This window comes from Canis lupus, chromosome 20 (genome assembly GCF_003254725.2).
Source record: "Canis lupus dingo isolate Sandy chromosome 20, ASM325472v2, whole genome shotgun sequence".
Taxonomy (NCBI): domain Eukaryota; kingdom Metazoa; phylum Chordata; class Mammalia; order Carnivora; family Canidae; genus Canis; species Canis lupus.
This window is the reverse complement of record NC_064262.1, coordinates 32596106-32611607: the sequence shown is the minus strand read 5'-3', so window position 1 is coordinate 32611607 and position 15502 is coordinate 32596106. Positions and strand designations below refer to the sequence as shown.

Below are 15502 nucleotides of genomic sequence, written 5' to 3'. Positions count from 1 at the left end.
TTAGGGCAAAAGGATGATCCTTTCCTCCAGAATAAGCTCATGTGGGAATTGCCTACTTGACCATTTTGGACCTTGGAAACTGGGAGTTTTCCTGGGACAGCGAGCCCTGCTCAGAAGAGGGGAGGTGACAAAGGCTTTATAGCCTCACCACCTCCCCCACCAATTCCAACAAGACCTCTGAGGTTCATTGGATATTTGAAGGAAAATGGTTTTCCCATTTAAGCAGGGCCCTTTTGATTTTATTCCCTTGGTTAGATGCAACCAAATTTCAAAAATCAGCCGTATGCTTGCTTGCTTGCTTGCTTTCCTTCTTTCTTTTTAAAGATTTTATTTATTTATTCATGAGAGACATACAGAGAGAGGCAGAGACATCGGCAGAGGGAGAAGCAGGCTCCCTGTGGGGAGTCCAATACGGGACTCGATCCCAGGACCCTGGGATCTGGACCTGAGCCAAAGGCAGATGCTCCACCACTGAGCCACCCAGGCATCCCTGGTCTCTTTCTTATGTCAAAAGTCACATCATCCCTCATATATTAAGGAAGATAAGAAGTGAGTCTATGGATATAGCGTGCTGAAACTCTCTTTTTCAGGGTTACATATGGTGCATTAAGTGCTCCCATCACTTGGGAGTCTATTTATCATAGACTCTTGGAAGAATGCATAGGCTGGTAAGAGAGGCTGCTTCTGACACAGGAAACTAGGGGGTGGGGTCCCGGAGCAGCTCACTTTTTCACTGCTTAGGCTGGTATTCTTGCATATCTAGCCATGCACGAGTACTATTTAAACAAAAGATATAATCTAAAAGAAGGCAAAGCAAAACAAACAAAAATGACCACCATGGACCCAGGTAAAATGGTGCTCTCTACTCCTCTGCAACTCTTTGGTTGTAGAATGATGATAAAATCCTTGAATCTCTGCCAGCCATTGGCCTCCTCAAAGCCTAGGAGAAGGGAGGCTTAGGGAGTGTTGGGAAGGGACAGTCCTGTGGAGTACAAGGTGGGATAAAAAGGAGGCTAATATGGTGCACCAGAAAATACAGCCCCCTGTGGGCATCCAAAACTTCTGGGCTCTCCCCAGGTGGGTGATGGGAGGCCCTGAAGGATTTAGAAGCAGGGATGGGAATGCAGGTGGGCTGTGGTCAGAATGGGATTTCAAAGGATGGCCCTGGTAGGTACTGGGCTGGCTGAGTTGGAGGACAATTTGAGGCAGGGAGACCAGCGGGGAGAGCCTTTATTCTTCATCCCGGTGAGACATAATTACCACCCTGAGCTCAGACAAGATGGAGTAGATTCCTCAGAGAATTAAGTGCCCAAATCATGGGGTGCAGTTGAGGCCTTGTCCTTTCTGGTCATTTCCTGTGGACTGAGATCCCCTCGAGCTGAAAGCCAACATTCTTCCTCTTCCTGCAGCCTCTTTCATGGCAGGGCTGAGCCCAGGCAGTGACGACTGATGGGGCTCTAGCTTGGGACGTGAAGACTTATCTTTTAGGACTATAAAAGCCCCCAGTTTCCTATTAGGGAATTCAGGGGAGGTACCAGCCCAAGAAGGATAATAGGAGACTCTCCTTCCAATGTGACTCAAGACATTTCTTTTTAAGATTTTATTTATTTATTTATTTATTGGAGAGAAAGAGAGCGAACAAAAGAGGGAGAAGCAGACTCTCCACTGAACAGGAAGCCCAACGACTGACCGCGTGGGGCTTGATCCCAGGACGCTGGGATCATGACCTGAGCTGAAGGCAGACAATTAACTGACTGAGCCACCTAGGTGCTCTGACTCAAGACAGATTACATTCAAGTTGAAAATGAAAGTAGTTGGACCAGTCTTGTTTCCTGAATGCAGGCAGCAGCTCATACCACCTGTTAGAACTGTTTTATTTAGAGGCAAGAAATGGTTATTATAATGGTACCCTTGTATCTAGGGGTGACGGACCTTTTTCTTCTTTGGAGAGATAGATTTTTTGCTATTGGTGAAGGCTCTTGAAGATTGTAGTTTAAATTCAACTGGAAAGTGGTCGCTGACATTCAAGGCCTATGAAGAGAAAAGGGACATAAATTTGGGAATTAGGAGACTGTCATTTTAGTGATGAACAAATTCGAGGCTTGAGGTGGGAAGATAAAACACCTCAAGTCATTGAACAGAACACACACTAGTGAGCATCATCCTTGGACCAGCCCAATCAGAAATTTAGACAGGTCTTCAAGCCCCAGAATCATAGACTTTGAGACCCAAGGTCCAATGGCCCAATGTTGTGTCTCTAGCGGTGGCCTCAAAGGGTAACACCAACCCATCTTCTCAGGACAGTGGCAAAGAAAGACAAAGTGGCAGCTGTACCTCCTCTTCAGTCAACAGAAAAGCTTTCTGGAAGTCAAAGGTGCTGTTTGATCTGGGAACAACAGACCTGATGATCTCTGGTCCTCTAAGCACAATCCTAGAGAAAGGGATGGAAGACAGTCACATTAATCCACCTTGTTGATTTTGAGACAAACCAAGTTTCCTGTTTGACATCTGGAATTGGTTGAGCAGCCTGGACTTTTTGTGTGATATTCAAAGTCCAGGCCTGGTTTTCTGACCCTTTGGACAGTGCCTAAAACTGGGAAATCAGATCATCTCCTGCTTGGGGCCCTGTGGGCAGTAGCCCTGAAGGTGGAAGAAAAGATATTATATGAAACATGGATACCAGGTGGCCCCGGTGGCGCAGCGGCTTAGTGCCGCCTGCAACCTGAGGTGTGATCCTGGAGACCCAGGATCGAGTCTCATGTCGAGCTCCCTGCATGGAGCCTGCTTCTCCCTCTGCCTGTGTCTCTGCCTCTCTTTCTCTCTGTGTCTCTCATGAATAAATAAATAAATAAAATCTTAAAAAAAAAAAAAAAAAGAAACATGAACACCACACCATGGAACAGTGATGTACAGACTGAGAATATTATTCCCTTGACAATTATTTTTCACTTTTCCTGATTCAATTATGGAGAAAGGTACTGGCTTATCTTTTTTTTTTTTTTAAGATTTTATTTATTCATTTGAGAGAGAGGAAGCTAGCACTAGTGAGAGATGGGGGGGCAGAGGGAGAGGGAGAAGCAGACCCCCTTTGAGCTGGGAGCTCAATGTGGACCTTGATCCCAGGACCCGGGATCATGGCCTGAGTTGAAGGCAGATGCTCAACGAACTGAGCCACCCAGGCGCCCCTGGCTGATCTTTAATAACCCCCTAAGCTCCCATTTTGACCAAGATGGAGCAGGCTACAATCACCAAGCACTCTGCAAGCCAGATAATTAAAGCAGAATTTAACATTGCTCAGTTTTCACTGGGCTTACTTTTTTAGTTATTTTTGATTTATGACAAATGCTATTTTCTTACCTTAGTATGAGATCTCCTTTAAAAATTAATTTATTTCATTAGAAATTAATGGATTTAAAGACAAATACAGGGGAAAACCATAGTATAGTTGCTTTGTAGCGATAACAAAAACTGGGAACATGGTAGTTAAATGAGTTTTGGAAACATGGACTCTAATGTATCTCAAGTGGAGTGATGCAGTCAGGGTCTACGTGGCCCCACCCGACCAACGGAAGAAGGACAAGGTGAGTCAAACTTCCAGTTCATGACTATGCATTGAGCTTTCCCTGATTCCGAGTAGCTGATTTGGTTTCCTGCGTTTGCTACCACTGTGGTTAAATTTGAACTCAGTCCACAAGTAAACTCTTCACATTTGGTTGGAGTTTTTTTTTAAAGCCATCCTTCAGACCCAGAGAGTCAAGAGCAACATAATTAAGGCTCCCCCATTTCTGACTTCCAGGTACATGTGTGGGCAGGTCAGCTGCTCATTGAAGGCTTTCCTGAGGTTGCTCTGTGCACAGGCCAGTTCTTGGCATCTTTCATGTCCAACAGAGCATAGCTTGTAGGAGGTGTTCAATAAATACTTGAACACAGAACAAACACTGGAATTGAGACCATTTCATCTTACTCCCCTTACTAGAAAGTTATATCTCTTTAATTTAAAAAAATTTTTAATTTTTAAGTAGGCTCCATGCCCAACATGGGGCTCAAACTCACACCCAGAGATCAAGAGTCACATGTTCTACTGACTGAAACATCCAGGTGCCCCAGAAATTGATATCCCCTTTAAAAAAAGACATAAAAATAAATAAAAATAAAAAAAGACATCAAAGAAATATGCTGGTGTGGAAAACATAGAAACTTTAGAGCAACAAAATGAGAAATTAATCTTTAAAAAAAAAAGTCACATGTAATCCTGCCATCCTTTGGCATATATTGTATAAAACCGAAGTTCTTTCAGTAAACACCTTTTTAACCCGTTCCCCCACCCCACCTAAGCTATTGTGAGCTTCTTTTCCTGTGATTCACTGTTCTGCTTCCTTATTCTTGGTCACCTCCCCTTTGTTGGCCAGGGGAAAAGAATGGGACCGCAGAAGGGACTAGATCTGCTCAAGGCCACACCACACAGCTGGCACGTGTGAGCAGGCAAGTAGGCGAGCAGGCTAGTGGGCGAGTGGCCATCTCCAACGCACTTTGCTGGCAAGCCCTCAAAGTGAGAGGGAGGCAGCAGGCACTGAGCGCTCGTCTCCTGTAACTTCCTGCCTCAATTCCACTTTCCCCAATGCTAGGGCTGCTTCTACTCTTGAGAACTGGAGCAATGACTTCTGCAAAGGGCACACCAAGCCTGAAAGCTCCAAGAGGAATAAAAGAGGTTGTGGGATGGAAATGAAATTCTGACCTCAAAACTAGAGAAGTGAGAACAATTGTCTCTGGCAGAAGCCACCTCGTGCTTCCTTGGAGGCAGGCTGAGTCTGGAAACCACGGCCACCATAGGTTCTACTATGGATGGGAAGATCAGGAACATTCACAGGCTTCAAGTGCCTCCCCCACTTCCCAGTTTAAGGAGCAAAAATGAAAGCTGACTGAAAATTCCCAGGGAGACTTCACAAATACAATACTAGGGTTTTTTAGGTTTTGTTTTGTAACATAAGCTCTACAGCCCCAACATGGGGCTGGAACTTATCCCGTAAGATCCAGAGCTGCACGTTCCACTGACTAAAGCTAGCCAGGTGCTCCAAGAATGCTATTATTTAAAGGTATGTATTTGCATTTGGGAATGTGTAGCAAAAGCTTTAAAAGTGTAAACACCCTTCTAATAACTGGTCTCAGATGGGAGGTCCATTTGGGCAGTGCTTATACTAGCCAACTCTTGGCAATAACCTAAGCTTAATGACAGGGGATTTGAATGACTAAATTCTGGTATGTCTTTGTGATGAAATAATTAACAGCCAGTGAATGTGTGGAACACTTAACCGTATGCCAGGCATTGTGTGAGAAGACCTATACTATTCATTTACTCCTCGTCATGGCCTCATGAATGAGGCATTACTACAGTCTCTGTTTTACAGGCAAGGAAGCAAAGACACACAGTAAGTCCTGAGGTGGTGGTAGAGGCAGGATTTGAACCCAGGCTCATCTGACACAAAAACCTTGAACTAGCCACTGCTAAGCTACAATGCTCAGGGCTCCCAGGTATGGCCATGCAGCATGCACCCTGCACAAGTACCCCATGCATGGGCCTGAAGTCTGATTGACTCAGCTCTGTAAGATGTGTTCTTCCTCCGCCCTGAGGGGGGCGCCTTCTCTGATGCGTATTAAGCACTGCATGAGCCAGCCTGAGTGAGGCAGATGCCTTCTACCTGTCATAGGCACAGTGGGTGCTGCTCTTGACCGTGGTGTCCTCTTGGTCCCCTATCAGCCAGACAAACCCGGGGTCAGTCCTCAAGCGAATGATCTTCCAGGCCTTCTTGGGGACGTAGCTACAGCCGGCGTTGAAGTCACCCATGAAAATGAAATTCTGAAAGACATTGTTTGGAACTGTCACCTTTTGGGTATTATTGCCAAATACTTTTGCTCAGAACCGGTGGCAATGGCTCCACCTCCCAAGCCCAGTAAACAATGGGTTCTGTTATGGGCTAAATTGTGTCCTTCTCCCCTGCCCCTGCCCCCACTCCCACAAATTGATATCCTGAAGTCCCAACACATGGTACTTATGTGACTATGTTTGGAGAGAGGGCCTTTAAGAGGTAACTATGTAAACTGAGTTACCAAATGGATGGCCCCTAATCCAATATATATGCCTGGTGTCCTCAAAGAAAGAGATCAGGACACAGAGAGAAGACCAAGGACAGAGACCTTCAGGAAACCAACCCTGCTGACACCTTGACCTTGGACATCCAGCTTTTAGAGCTGTGAGGAATAGGTTTCTGTTGTTTAAGTGACCCAATCTTTGGCAGCCCTGGCAAACCAATACAGGGTCTTTTTTCTTTTGGTTTTTAAAAGTTAAAAATGAAGCTACAGTTTTGATAAGTATCTGACAGGCGAGACTGTACAAGGAAAGGTGTTCTCACTGGAAAGTGGATGTTTGGTGTAGCCCTTCCCTCCTGTTCTTAGTCACCACGTCCCTGTCATTCAGCATGCTGAATTAGGTGGGGATAAAAGAATCCAGCTCATTTATTCCTTCAAATCTTTCTGGCTCAAACTACTGTAGGGTATAAATATTTGAATGAATTGACGCCTTTTGTTTCCAAGCAGGAAAAATGAATTTGGGTGGTTTATTTGACAACCTTGGCATCATGCTTTCTCTTCTATTGTTTGGAAGTCAGGAGCTTATTCCTGTGGAAATTCTGTCTACTGAGGAAGTGAGAAGAGCCTGAAAGGGAGGGGATGATAGAGTGAGTTGTCCACCCCTGCCCCGAGGCCACCAACAGAACCTTCTATTTCAGAAGTGTTTTTCCCCACAGAGCTTTGGAACAAAATTTTAAGATTCCTCAATTCAGAGGAAGTGTCATATTTCCTTGTCGGTGCTATTGTTTGTGGCTGTTGCTGACTTTAGAGTTTTCTTCAAAACATTTTATTTTGACCTCAGAGATCACGGTTTTTCCTGACATTGATGGGTGTGGTTGAGGACAGAATGTCATTCTTAACCCAAGTGACCACCAGTTCCTATTGTTATAGGCACAATTTACTGAACATGCACTGTATGTCAGACCAAGCATGAAATGTTTCATAAAGTTGGGGCGCCTCGGTGGCTCAGTCAGTTAAGCGTCCAATACTTGATTTCAGCTCAGGTCATGATTTCAGGGTCCTGGGATTGAGCCCCACATTTGGTTCTGCATTCAGTGTGGAGTCTCTTTTCCCTCTCCCTCTGTTCCTTCCCCTACTCATGCTCTCTCTCTCTCAAATAAATAAATGAATCCTAAAAAAAAGTTTCATAAAGTTTAAAATATATCTCATGATAAACATTAGGAGGTAGAAGAGATCCTTAATCTTTGTGGAAACAGGATAGAGGAATACAATGACCGGCTCTAGACCACTCAACTCATTGACTCAAGTGGTTACGTCAAGAATTAAATCCTGGTCTGCCATCAATGCCAGCCTAGTGCCTGAGATGTTCAATAAATTCTTGTTGAATGACTGGAAGAATTCAAAATTTTAGGAATGAATGAGCCTTTCTCTTGCCCTGCTTTTTACAAATAAGCAATGAATTACGCACCTTGTGCTCTCCATGTCCTAGCTCCGTGTCCCCACTTTACTTGATTCATGTTGCACTTTGAATGATGGAGCAGAAGGAGGGGGGTGGTCACAGGAATTATAGCCCAAAAGGAGGGAAGAATGAGGAAAAGCCCCTGGAACACTTCCATATTTGCCAAGAGCTTTCACAGACCCTCACAGTCCAGCCACATGAGGTGGCATCCCCATTTTCCAGATGAGGGAATAATTGAGGCCAAGAATGTTGGTGGATGCATTCCCCTATATTCTATGGGATATCACTTCCCTCCTTCACCTCAGTCTGTGAGGTTGGGCTGAAGAACACACATATTTAACCAATCAGAGCTTCTCAAGCCCCCTGATGGACATGTGCCCCAACGAACGGCCCATAATGGGACTTAACCCTGGGGCACTTCTTGCATTGTGGAACAGAACACTCGTCAGTGGTCTGAAAACTGCTGGAGGCCGTGTTGCCATCTCAAAGGTGGAGCCCACCAAGAGGACACAAGGGCAAAGCGATGAAAAGAAAGAGACAAGCCGAGCCCTGATGACCTTGTCTGAGCCCCAGATCCCCCTCTGCCTGAACTACCCCTGAACATCCAGTTACATGAACCAATAAATTGCACCGCCCTTTTCATGCTCCAATTTGAGAGTCTGTCATTTGCAGTAAAGGACTCCCGACCTCCAAGTGTCTCCCTGTTCTCCTTGCAAAGTGAGAATGATAAAAGTGTTACTTCGTGGGCTTATGGGGAGGATTCAATCAACTTGCCCAAGTCTAGCCTCAGCATAGGGCCTGGCACCAGCTGCTCACTCAGTGACCTGGGGCAGCCATTCTTAGTGGCGCTGTGCATGAACGGCCGAGACCCCCCTGGAGAGTACCCAGCACATCTAGCAAGAAGGATATTTAAGGCTGAAGTAAAGGCTCAAAGGAGGTTCTAACATGGTGGTGGTCTGCACGGGTGGCCCGCCTGGGGAGTGATACATCCCTTCCCAGAACCTGACTCTGCCTTTGCTAGAGGAGAATTCAAGGGACACAGAGGGTCATCACCTCCGCCTTCCAACGGCGCTTCACGTCCAAGTAGACATCAACCAGCTCATCGATCTCTTTCACAGAGGCTTCAGGGGTGGTGTGCAGGGGGACAATCACGAAGTCCTTGACAGCTGAGGAACAGGAAAGATGTGGAGGTCACATACTTCCCCGGACACGGGCAGGTGCCTCGAACACTGCTGAGGGGAAACAGGATGCCCACTGCCCCCTAACCCCCCGCCGCCGGGAGGCCCAGATTATGTGGTCTGGTCTCCTCTTTTTTTTTTTTTTTTAAGATTTTATTTATTCATGAGAGACACAGAAAGAGAGGCAGAGACATAGGCAGAGGGAGAAGCAGGCTCCATGCAGGGAGCCCAACATGGGACTTGATCCCAGGACCCCAGATTACACCTGGGGTGAAGGCAGATGCTCAACCACTGAGCCACCCAGCCATCCCTAGTCCCCTCATTTCTAGAGGGTCCAGCTGGTGGCTGAGATGTGCCTGTTCCTGGGACCACTGGGCCGCTGTCATCAGTGGATGAAAGCTTCCTCTCGCCCACTCACTTGCATGGCTAAGAGAAAGCTGGAAGACAGCACTCCTTGATGACACTGTGGGTGTTTTTCTTTTCTCTTTCTTTAAAAAATTATATTTTCTACTTTTTAAAAAATAAGCCTGCATGGCTTTTGTACTAAAGAAAAAAAATTTTTTCTAATGAAAAAAAATTGAGGCTTGTCAGTTTATGCTTCTTTTATAATTTGGAAAAAAACTACCCTACCCCTCCCATTATTTTTTTGAAAAGCAGCCTTTTGTGAAACATCTGAAAACCTCCCCCGTCCAGGAAGGACTGAGAGAGCCTATCTCAGAGAATGTAGGTGAGCCTGGGAACAATGCCTTGCCCACCTGCCAGTGGCAGCTGACATTTCTGATTGCCTCTTTCCCGGGCTTTCCTCCTCCTCCTGTGCCTGGGCCTCCACTCTTGCTCAGGAGCTGAGGGCTGTTGGGGGTCACTGCTCAAGTGACATAGTGGGGAGTCAGGACTCAGGTCAGGAAGCCTGTCTCCAGAACCCTGCCCTTACCACTCAGCCTTATCTCCCACTCTCCTTCTCATGCCTCCACTCCACTCCCCATCCTCTCTTTAGTCCCCCTAAATACCTCAACCCCTTTCCCACTTCTGATCTTGTGTGTGCACACTGGGACCTCCCCCTGGAATGGCCCTTCCTTCCCCCAGCCCTCTGTGACTGGCTTCTTCAGGTCACAGTCCAATGTCACCCTGAAGAGGCCATCTGTAGTCTGCACCATCTAAGGTGAGCCCTTCACCCCATTATAGAATGAACCCTGCTTTTACTTCCTTCATGCTCTGAAATTCTTAGTTTGGCCCACTGGAACCTGAGCTCTGTCTTGCTCACCCTCTTGGTTCCAGGACCTAGCACAGCACCCGGCACATGAGAGGTACTCAAAAACGTTTGTTGATTGAATATATGAATGAATGAAAGAATGAATGAATGAATGAATGAATGAGTAAATGAATAAAGGAAAGAAATGATAGATGAATGGCTAACTCTCTTCAATCTCAAATAGAGAGGACATAAGGATGTTTCCTTGTACAAGAGAGGAAATTCCAAACAGGACATGGCTGTGGTGCCATCCTTGGGGAGGAGGGGTAGAGAAAGGCAAAAAGGTGGAATCTCAAGACAAACAGGTTTGTTTAACAATATTTAGCTACGTGTAGCTGAAGATTCTCTTAGAGAAAAGGGGCAGGGGGCAGGGTGCTCTCCCAACACTGCCTGGTCAGCCAAATGTGAATCATACGCACGACCAAGGCGATTATGACACATACTCTCCCAAGTGCATTTCTGGCCTCAGCAGTCCTCATCTCCTCTTTTTCTACTGGAAATTTCCTCCACTGTTCTTCCATGTTTGTCTTCCTAAAGTACTAATCAACCCAGGGCAGAAATAGTTACTTCCCAGTTTAGGGTGTTTATATGTGTAGTATACATGGGGGTGTGCATACGTACAACTCTGCGCATATTTATTTGGTCATTATCTGTCTTGCCCACTACAACGTAACTTCACTAGGACAGGGACCTTGTCTGTCTTGTTCCGGGCCTGGAACAGAGCCTGGCACGTGTTAAGTACTGAAAAAAATATTTGATTCTGTATAGCTCCAATCTGCAAACCAAACGAACTCTTGACTTTCCATTTAGATCCACACAGTGGTTAAGACTGTGGGCGTCCAGGGATGCCTGGGTGGCTCAGCGGTTGAGCATCTGCCTTTGGCTCAGGGCGTAGTCCCGCAGTCCCGGGATCGAATCCTGCATCAGATTCCCTGCATGGAGCCTGCTTCTCCCTCCGCCTATGTCTGCCTCTCTTTCTGTGTCTCTCACGAATAAATAAAATCTTTAAAAAAAAAAAAAAAAAAAAAAAAAAAAAAAAACCGTGAGCGCCCAAGATAGTGGCTTGTGTTACCACCCTGCTCATTCATTTCAAGAGCTGCTGGGTGACCTTGGGCAAGTGATTCCACCTGCTGTTTGAACCTCAGCTTCCACAAATGTAAAGTGCAGATAATCCCAGGTCTTACCCTGCAGAGTGTTGCAAGGATTACAGGAACCTGGCACTAATCAGGGGTCAATAATTATAGTAGCTTGTACATGTGTAGGTGTTGTCAGAGTTCAGGGTGGAATTGATTGGATTTCCTCTCTACACCCAGTCTGTAGAGAGGACTGGAGAGGGAGGGAGGGAGGGAGAGGGAGACTCTAGGTTAGAGGTTCATCTCTGGTAACCATCACTGGGATTTTTATTTTAAATGAAGTTGTATTTGATTGGGACTGAAGAATTGTGGTAAATAATTTCCATCAGCCTAAATCCTCCAAAGAGAGTGGAGTTATCCCAGTTTCAGAAGGTGGGTGGGTTCCAGGTTGAGGAGATCTTGAGTCATGACATTCTGACAGGCCAGGCTACAGCCTTCAAATACTAGGTGTTCTTAATGGCCATCTCAAGTCTAAGGCTTCCCTAATAATGCTGCACAAACCCCAGGACCACGGCTCACACTCGGGGCTACTGTCGGTTCATGGATCACAGGGAGATTATGCACAAGAGGATACTGTGGGTCTCACCGGTGAAGGGTGACTGGAACCAGACCACAAAGGGCTCCCTGGAAAACACATCTGCATCTCCAGCCTGATAGTCATGGTAGAGGTAGTATTTCTTCACAGACACCAGCTTTTCCCTAGAAATAAAAAAAAGAAAGCCCTTCCAGCTGAGTCAGTTGCCTTCCTAATTTATTCAGGAAGCAGAGACACAGGTTCCCATGGCTTTAGTAGCGCCCCCAGGCAGGCTCTTGCCCTGCAAGGGATCTTTCACTCCAGAACAAATTCCATCAACTCTTCTCAATGACCAGGGCCCTTTGAAAGCTGGAGATCTGAGCGGTACCAGTTATCTGGGGCATCCACAGCTACTGTTCAGACTTAGAGCAAATTACTAGTAGGGAGAAGACAAGGCTATGTAGTTTCAGAGTCAGCCATGCTGGGCAGCTTAGGTTTCCATCCCTGGCTAGCACTTAACTAACTCTGAAGGATAAAGAACTCCTGACCCTCCTGACCAGGCAGCCACTGAGTCAACCAACAAATTAGGTGTCAGGAAGCTGCATGTGCTTTTTAATTTGAGGAGGTAATGCTTTGCTTCAGCCTCAATTTGACAGCAATTATTTTGATCAATATTGAGAACTGGTTAGAGACCATTAGATATCAAAATTTGGTTTTGAAGAAAAGATATGCATTTTGATTCAGTTCATGGTCATCATTTGTAAGTGAATCATGTCCCAGGAAGCAGAGACTATACTCACTTGTAGAGAAAGGCATACTGTTCTTTATATGTGTTTCTTCCAAGCCGAGAGCTAATCACATAGTTGTATTTTATGCCTCTTCTCGAATTTCTAGAAAACATAAAGATTTTACATTACATTTTAAAAAAGAAACTACCTCCTACTGCATGCTCCCCCTTTTCAATCTATGTCCATATCACCAATTACATCATGGAGAAAGGCTACCATTTGCTGTAACCTTGGAGTCTAATAAGAAGGGCCACCATTGACTGGGAATGTGACATCTATCTTCCAGGATCTTTACAGCCATTATCTCTTCTTGCCCTTAGAATGTGGATACTATTATTACTCATTTTTTATACTTTGCAGGTGTACAGCTGGGGTTTGAGCTCAGATCCTACCTACTCCAAATCCACATGTTTGGGCCTATACCTGTGGCACATTATTGAGACCATAGACGATTCAGGCCAGAATCAGTCCCAAATCCCATTCTGGCTCATGGCTGGGCTGACCTCATACTTCCTGATGGAGTAAACCTTATCAGGTCATCCTGTCCCTGCACTACTCCTGAACATTTATCATATGCATCATTCCTGGTACCATTTTCATTGGACATTCACTTCTGCTCTGAAAATCCCCAAACATTTTCTCACAAGTCCTAGAACTATGATTTCAAATCAGCTATTGTTTATGTCCTGGGATAGAGATATAGCTGTGTACCAGGGAAATTGACTCTGTGTGTTTGCCAAACCTGCTGATAACTCCACTCTGGACAGAGCCTGATGTGGTTTTACTCCATTTGTCCACAAAAAGATTTAGTATACCTCTAAGCTGCAGCATATTCTCAGGTTCAGTTGGAAAATAGCAAAGGGGGTGTTTAGGAGCCGCCTTAGGCCCTACAAAAATTCCTGGGAATTTAGATACACATTCTAAGGCAGATCCGGCCATTGGGGCCCAAGAAGTATGGACAGTGGATTCTACTGGGCATCCAGCTTGGGAAAGCTGGCCTTGTTCTGAATCAAGCCTGCCAAATTTGGGGTTGGCAAACTGCTTGCAATGACTCAGCTGTAAGGTGAGTAAGGTCCCTCCAGGCTTACTGGGGATAAAGGGACAAAGAGGCCTGCCTCTGCTTGGTGTCCATGGGACACTCTAGGGAGGTTGAGGAGAACTGAGTGGTGGGGGTAGGAAGACCCTATCCAGGCTGCTTGTGAGGAGGGGCCAGGAGAACCCTGTCCTCTCATACTTCTGAAAATTGATCAGAGACCCTCTGTTGGAAGACTGAGGAGGTTCAGAATAGAGCACCGGTTTTGGAGTCAAGCATGACCCAGGTCCAAAGGTAAGCTCCACCATTTACTGGCTGGGTGACCTTGGGCAGGTCCCTCATCTCTGTGCATCAGTTCCCTTGGTTACAAGGGAAGGAGTAATAGTGCCAACCCCACAAAGGAGTTGTGGAAGTAAATCAAAGAGCACACAGGAATTGATTAACAGAATCCCTGGCATATAGTTAGGGTGTGGATGGTAGCTGTTACATGTGGCCCTCTGGACCACCATCTGCCATCATCATTTTCTTCCTTTTACTAGTAATAGACACTACCACCACTTATGATCACTGCTACGTGCCAGGCACAGTCCAACCACTTAAATGCAGGATTTAATTACTGCCACACCCCAGGAAGATAGGTTCATTATTAGCCTCATTTTATAGATGGGAAAAAAGGTCAAAGAGTTTGAGTAACTTGCCCAAGGTCGTAGTAGAGGCAAGATCCAAACACAAGTGGTCTGAGACCAGTGTAGACACCTAACCCTTGTGTTAAATTCCCTTTTCTATTGTCAAAGATCCGATCTGGGACAGAAAAGAGCCTCTGAGGTTAAAAGGAGAAGTTCAGCTCCAACTCCGTATTTTCAGATGAGAAATTGAGGCCCAGGGTGGGTGGGGCTAGTCCAAGAGGCCTCTGTGTGAATGAGAGTGTCCAAAGCTGTTCCTCCCAGGGCCTAATGAAGCTGGATTGACCATTCATTTATTTTAAAAAACACTATGTGAGTTATCTTAATTATGGAAGTACAATAATGGCCAGATGTACTGATTGTTCAGTCTGGATGGTGGATTACGTGGTTGTTTATTATCATTTTCTCTGTGCTTTTAAGTATATCTAAAATATTTCATAAGAAAAAAGAAAGGAGGGATCCCTGGGTGGCGCAGCGGTTTAGCGCCTGCCTTTGGCCCAGGGCGCGATCCTGGAGACCTGGGATCGAATCCCACGTCAGGTTCCTGGTGCATGGAGCCTGCTTCTCCCTCTGCCTATGTCTCTGCCTCTCTATCTCTCTGTGACTATCATAAATAAACAAAAATTAAAAAAAAAAAAAAGAAAGGAGGTATAACATTCTCATTGTAGAAAATCTGGAAAATACAAAATATATAGAAAAGACATCACATTTAAATGCCTTGTGATTTTTAAAGCTAAGATAGCCATTGTCAAATGGTCTGGTTCACTGCTTTTGAATCTTTTATATGTTTTTTTGTTTTGTTTTTCTTTTGACATAATTGAATATACTCTGGTTTGTGGTGTAATCTTATCGTGCCTGCACAAAAGAAATATTATACTAGAAGATTATTCTTAGGGATACCACAGACATTCTCATTTAATAGATGGGAGGTTCTCAAAAGTGCCTCTTTAACTCACTTTGGGGTGATTTTCAGGTGGGTGGGTCTGCTGACTATTCTTTGAGAAAGAATATAAATCATAAATATAATCCAATGTAATATAGAATTATTTGAGGACATTATCTTTGGGGGTTTTTTGAAGTTATAAAATCAATTCAGACTTTTGTAAAATATTTAAATCATATAGGAGTATATAAAATAAAAAGTAAATGTTTTCCATTTCTTTACGGACCTTGTCCACAATGGTCCTGCAATCACACTTATCTCCTGGCCTAGAAATAACCGCTGTTAACAGTTTGGGGCACATCCTTCCCATTCTTTCCTCTATGCCCATGTAAACTCAAACACACTCTCATTCATGCATAGTGTAATGTGATTATTAAAATGGGCTACTCTACATACACCCCCTGTTCTTTTCAACATATTGCAGCCGTCTTTCCATAT

The 15502-nt window shown here is 45.1% G+C and overlaps 2 protein-coding genes across 3 annotated transcripts in view; one reads left to right on the top strand and one right to left on the bottom strand.

The window, feature by feature from the left end:
• Window positions 1-1585: 1585 nt before the first annotated feature.
• Window positions 1586-15502, bottom strand: part of DNASE1L3 (deoxyribonuclease 1 like 3) — a 29754-nt gene continuing 15837 nt past the window's right edge. For both annotated transcript variants that reach the window (XM_049097714.1, XM_025456327.3), the window contains 6 exons: window positions 12418-12507; window positions 11690-11802; window positions 8597-8709; window positions 5697-5854; window positions 2335-2431; window positions 1586-2031 (listed from right to left, as the gene is read on the bottom strand). In XM_049097714.1, the coding sequence (XP_048953671.1) occupies window positions 1918-2031; window positions 2335-2431; window positions 5697-5854; window positions 8597-8709; window positions 11690-11802; window positions 12418-12507 (685 nt within the window). In that variant the 3' untranslated portion in view covers window positions 1586-1917. The remainder of the gene's footprint in view (window positions 2032-2334; window positions 2432-5696; window positions 5855-8596; window positions 8710-11689; window positions 11803-12417; window positions 12508-15502) is intronic.
• Window positions 13545-15502, top strand: part of ABHD6 (abhydrolase domain containing 6, acylglycerol lipase) — a 66863-nt gene continuing 64905 nt past the window's right edge. The window contains exon 1 of the mRNA XM_049097713.1: window positions 13545-13732. The gene's annotated coding sequence lies outside the window, so the exon portion shown is untranslated. The remainder of the gene's footprint in view (window positions 13733-15502) is intronic.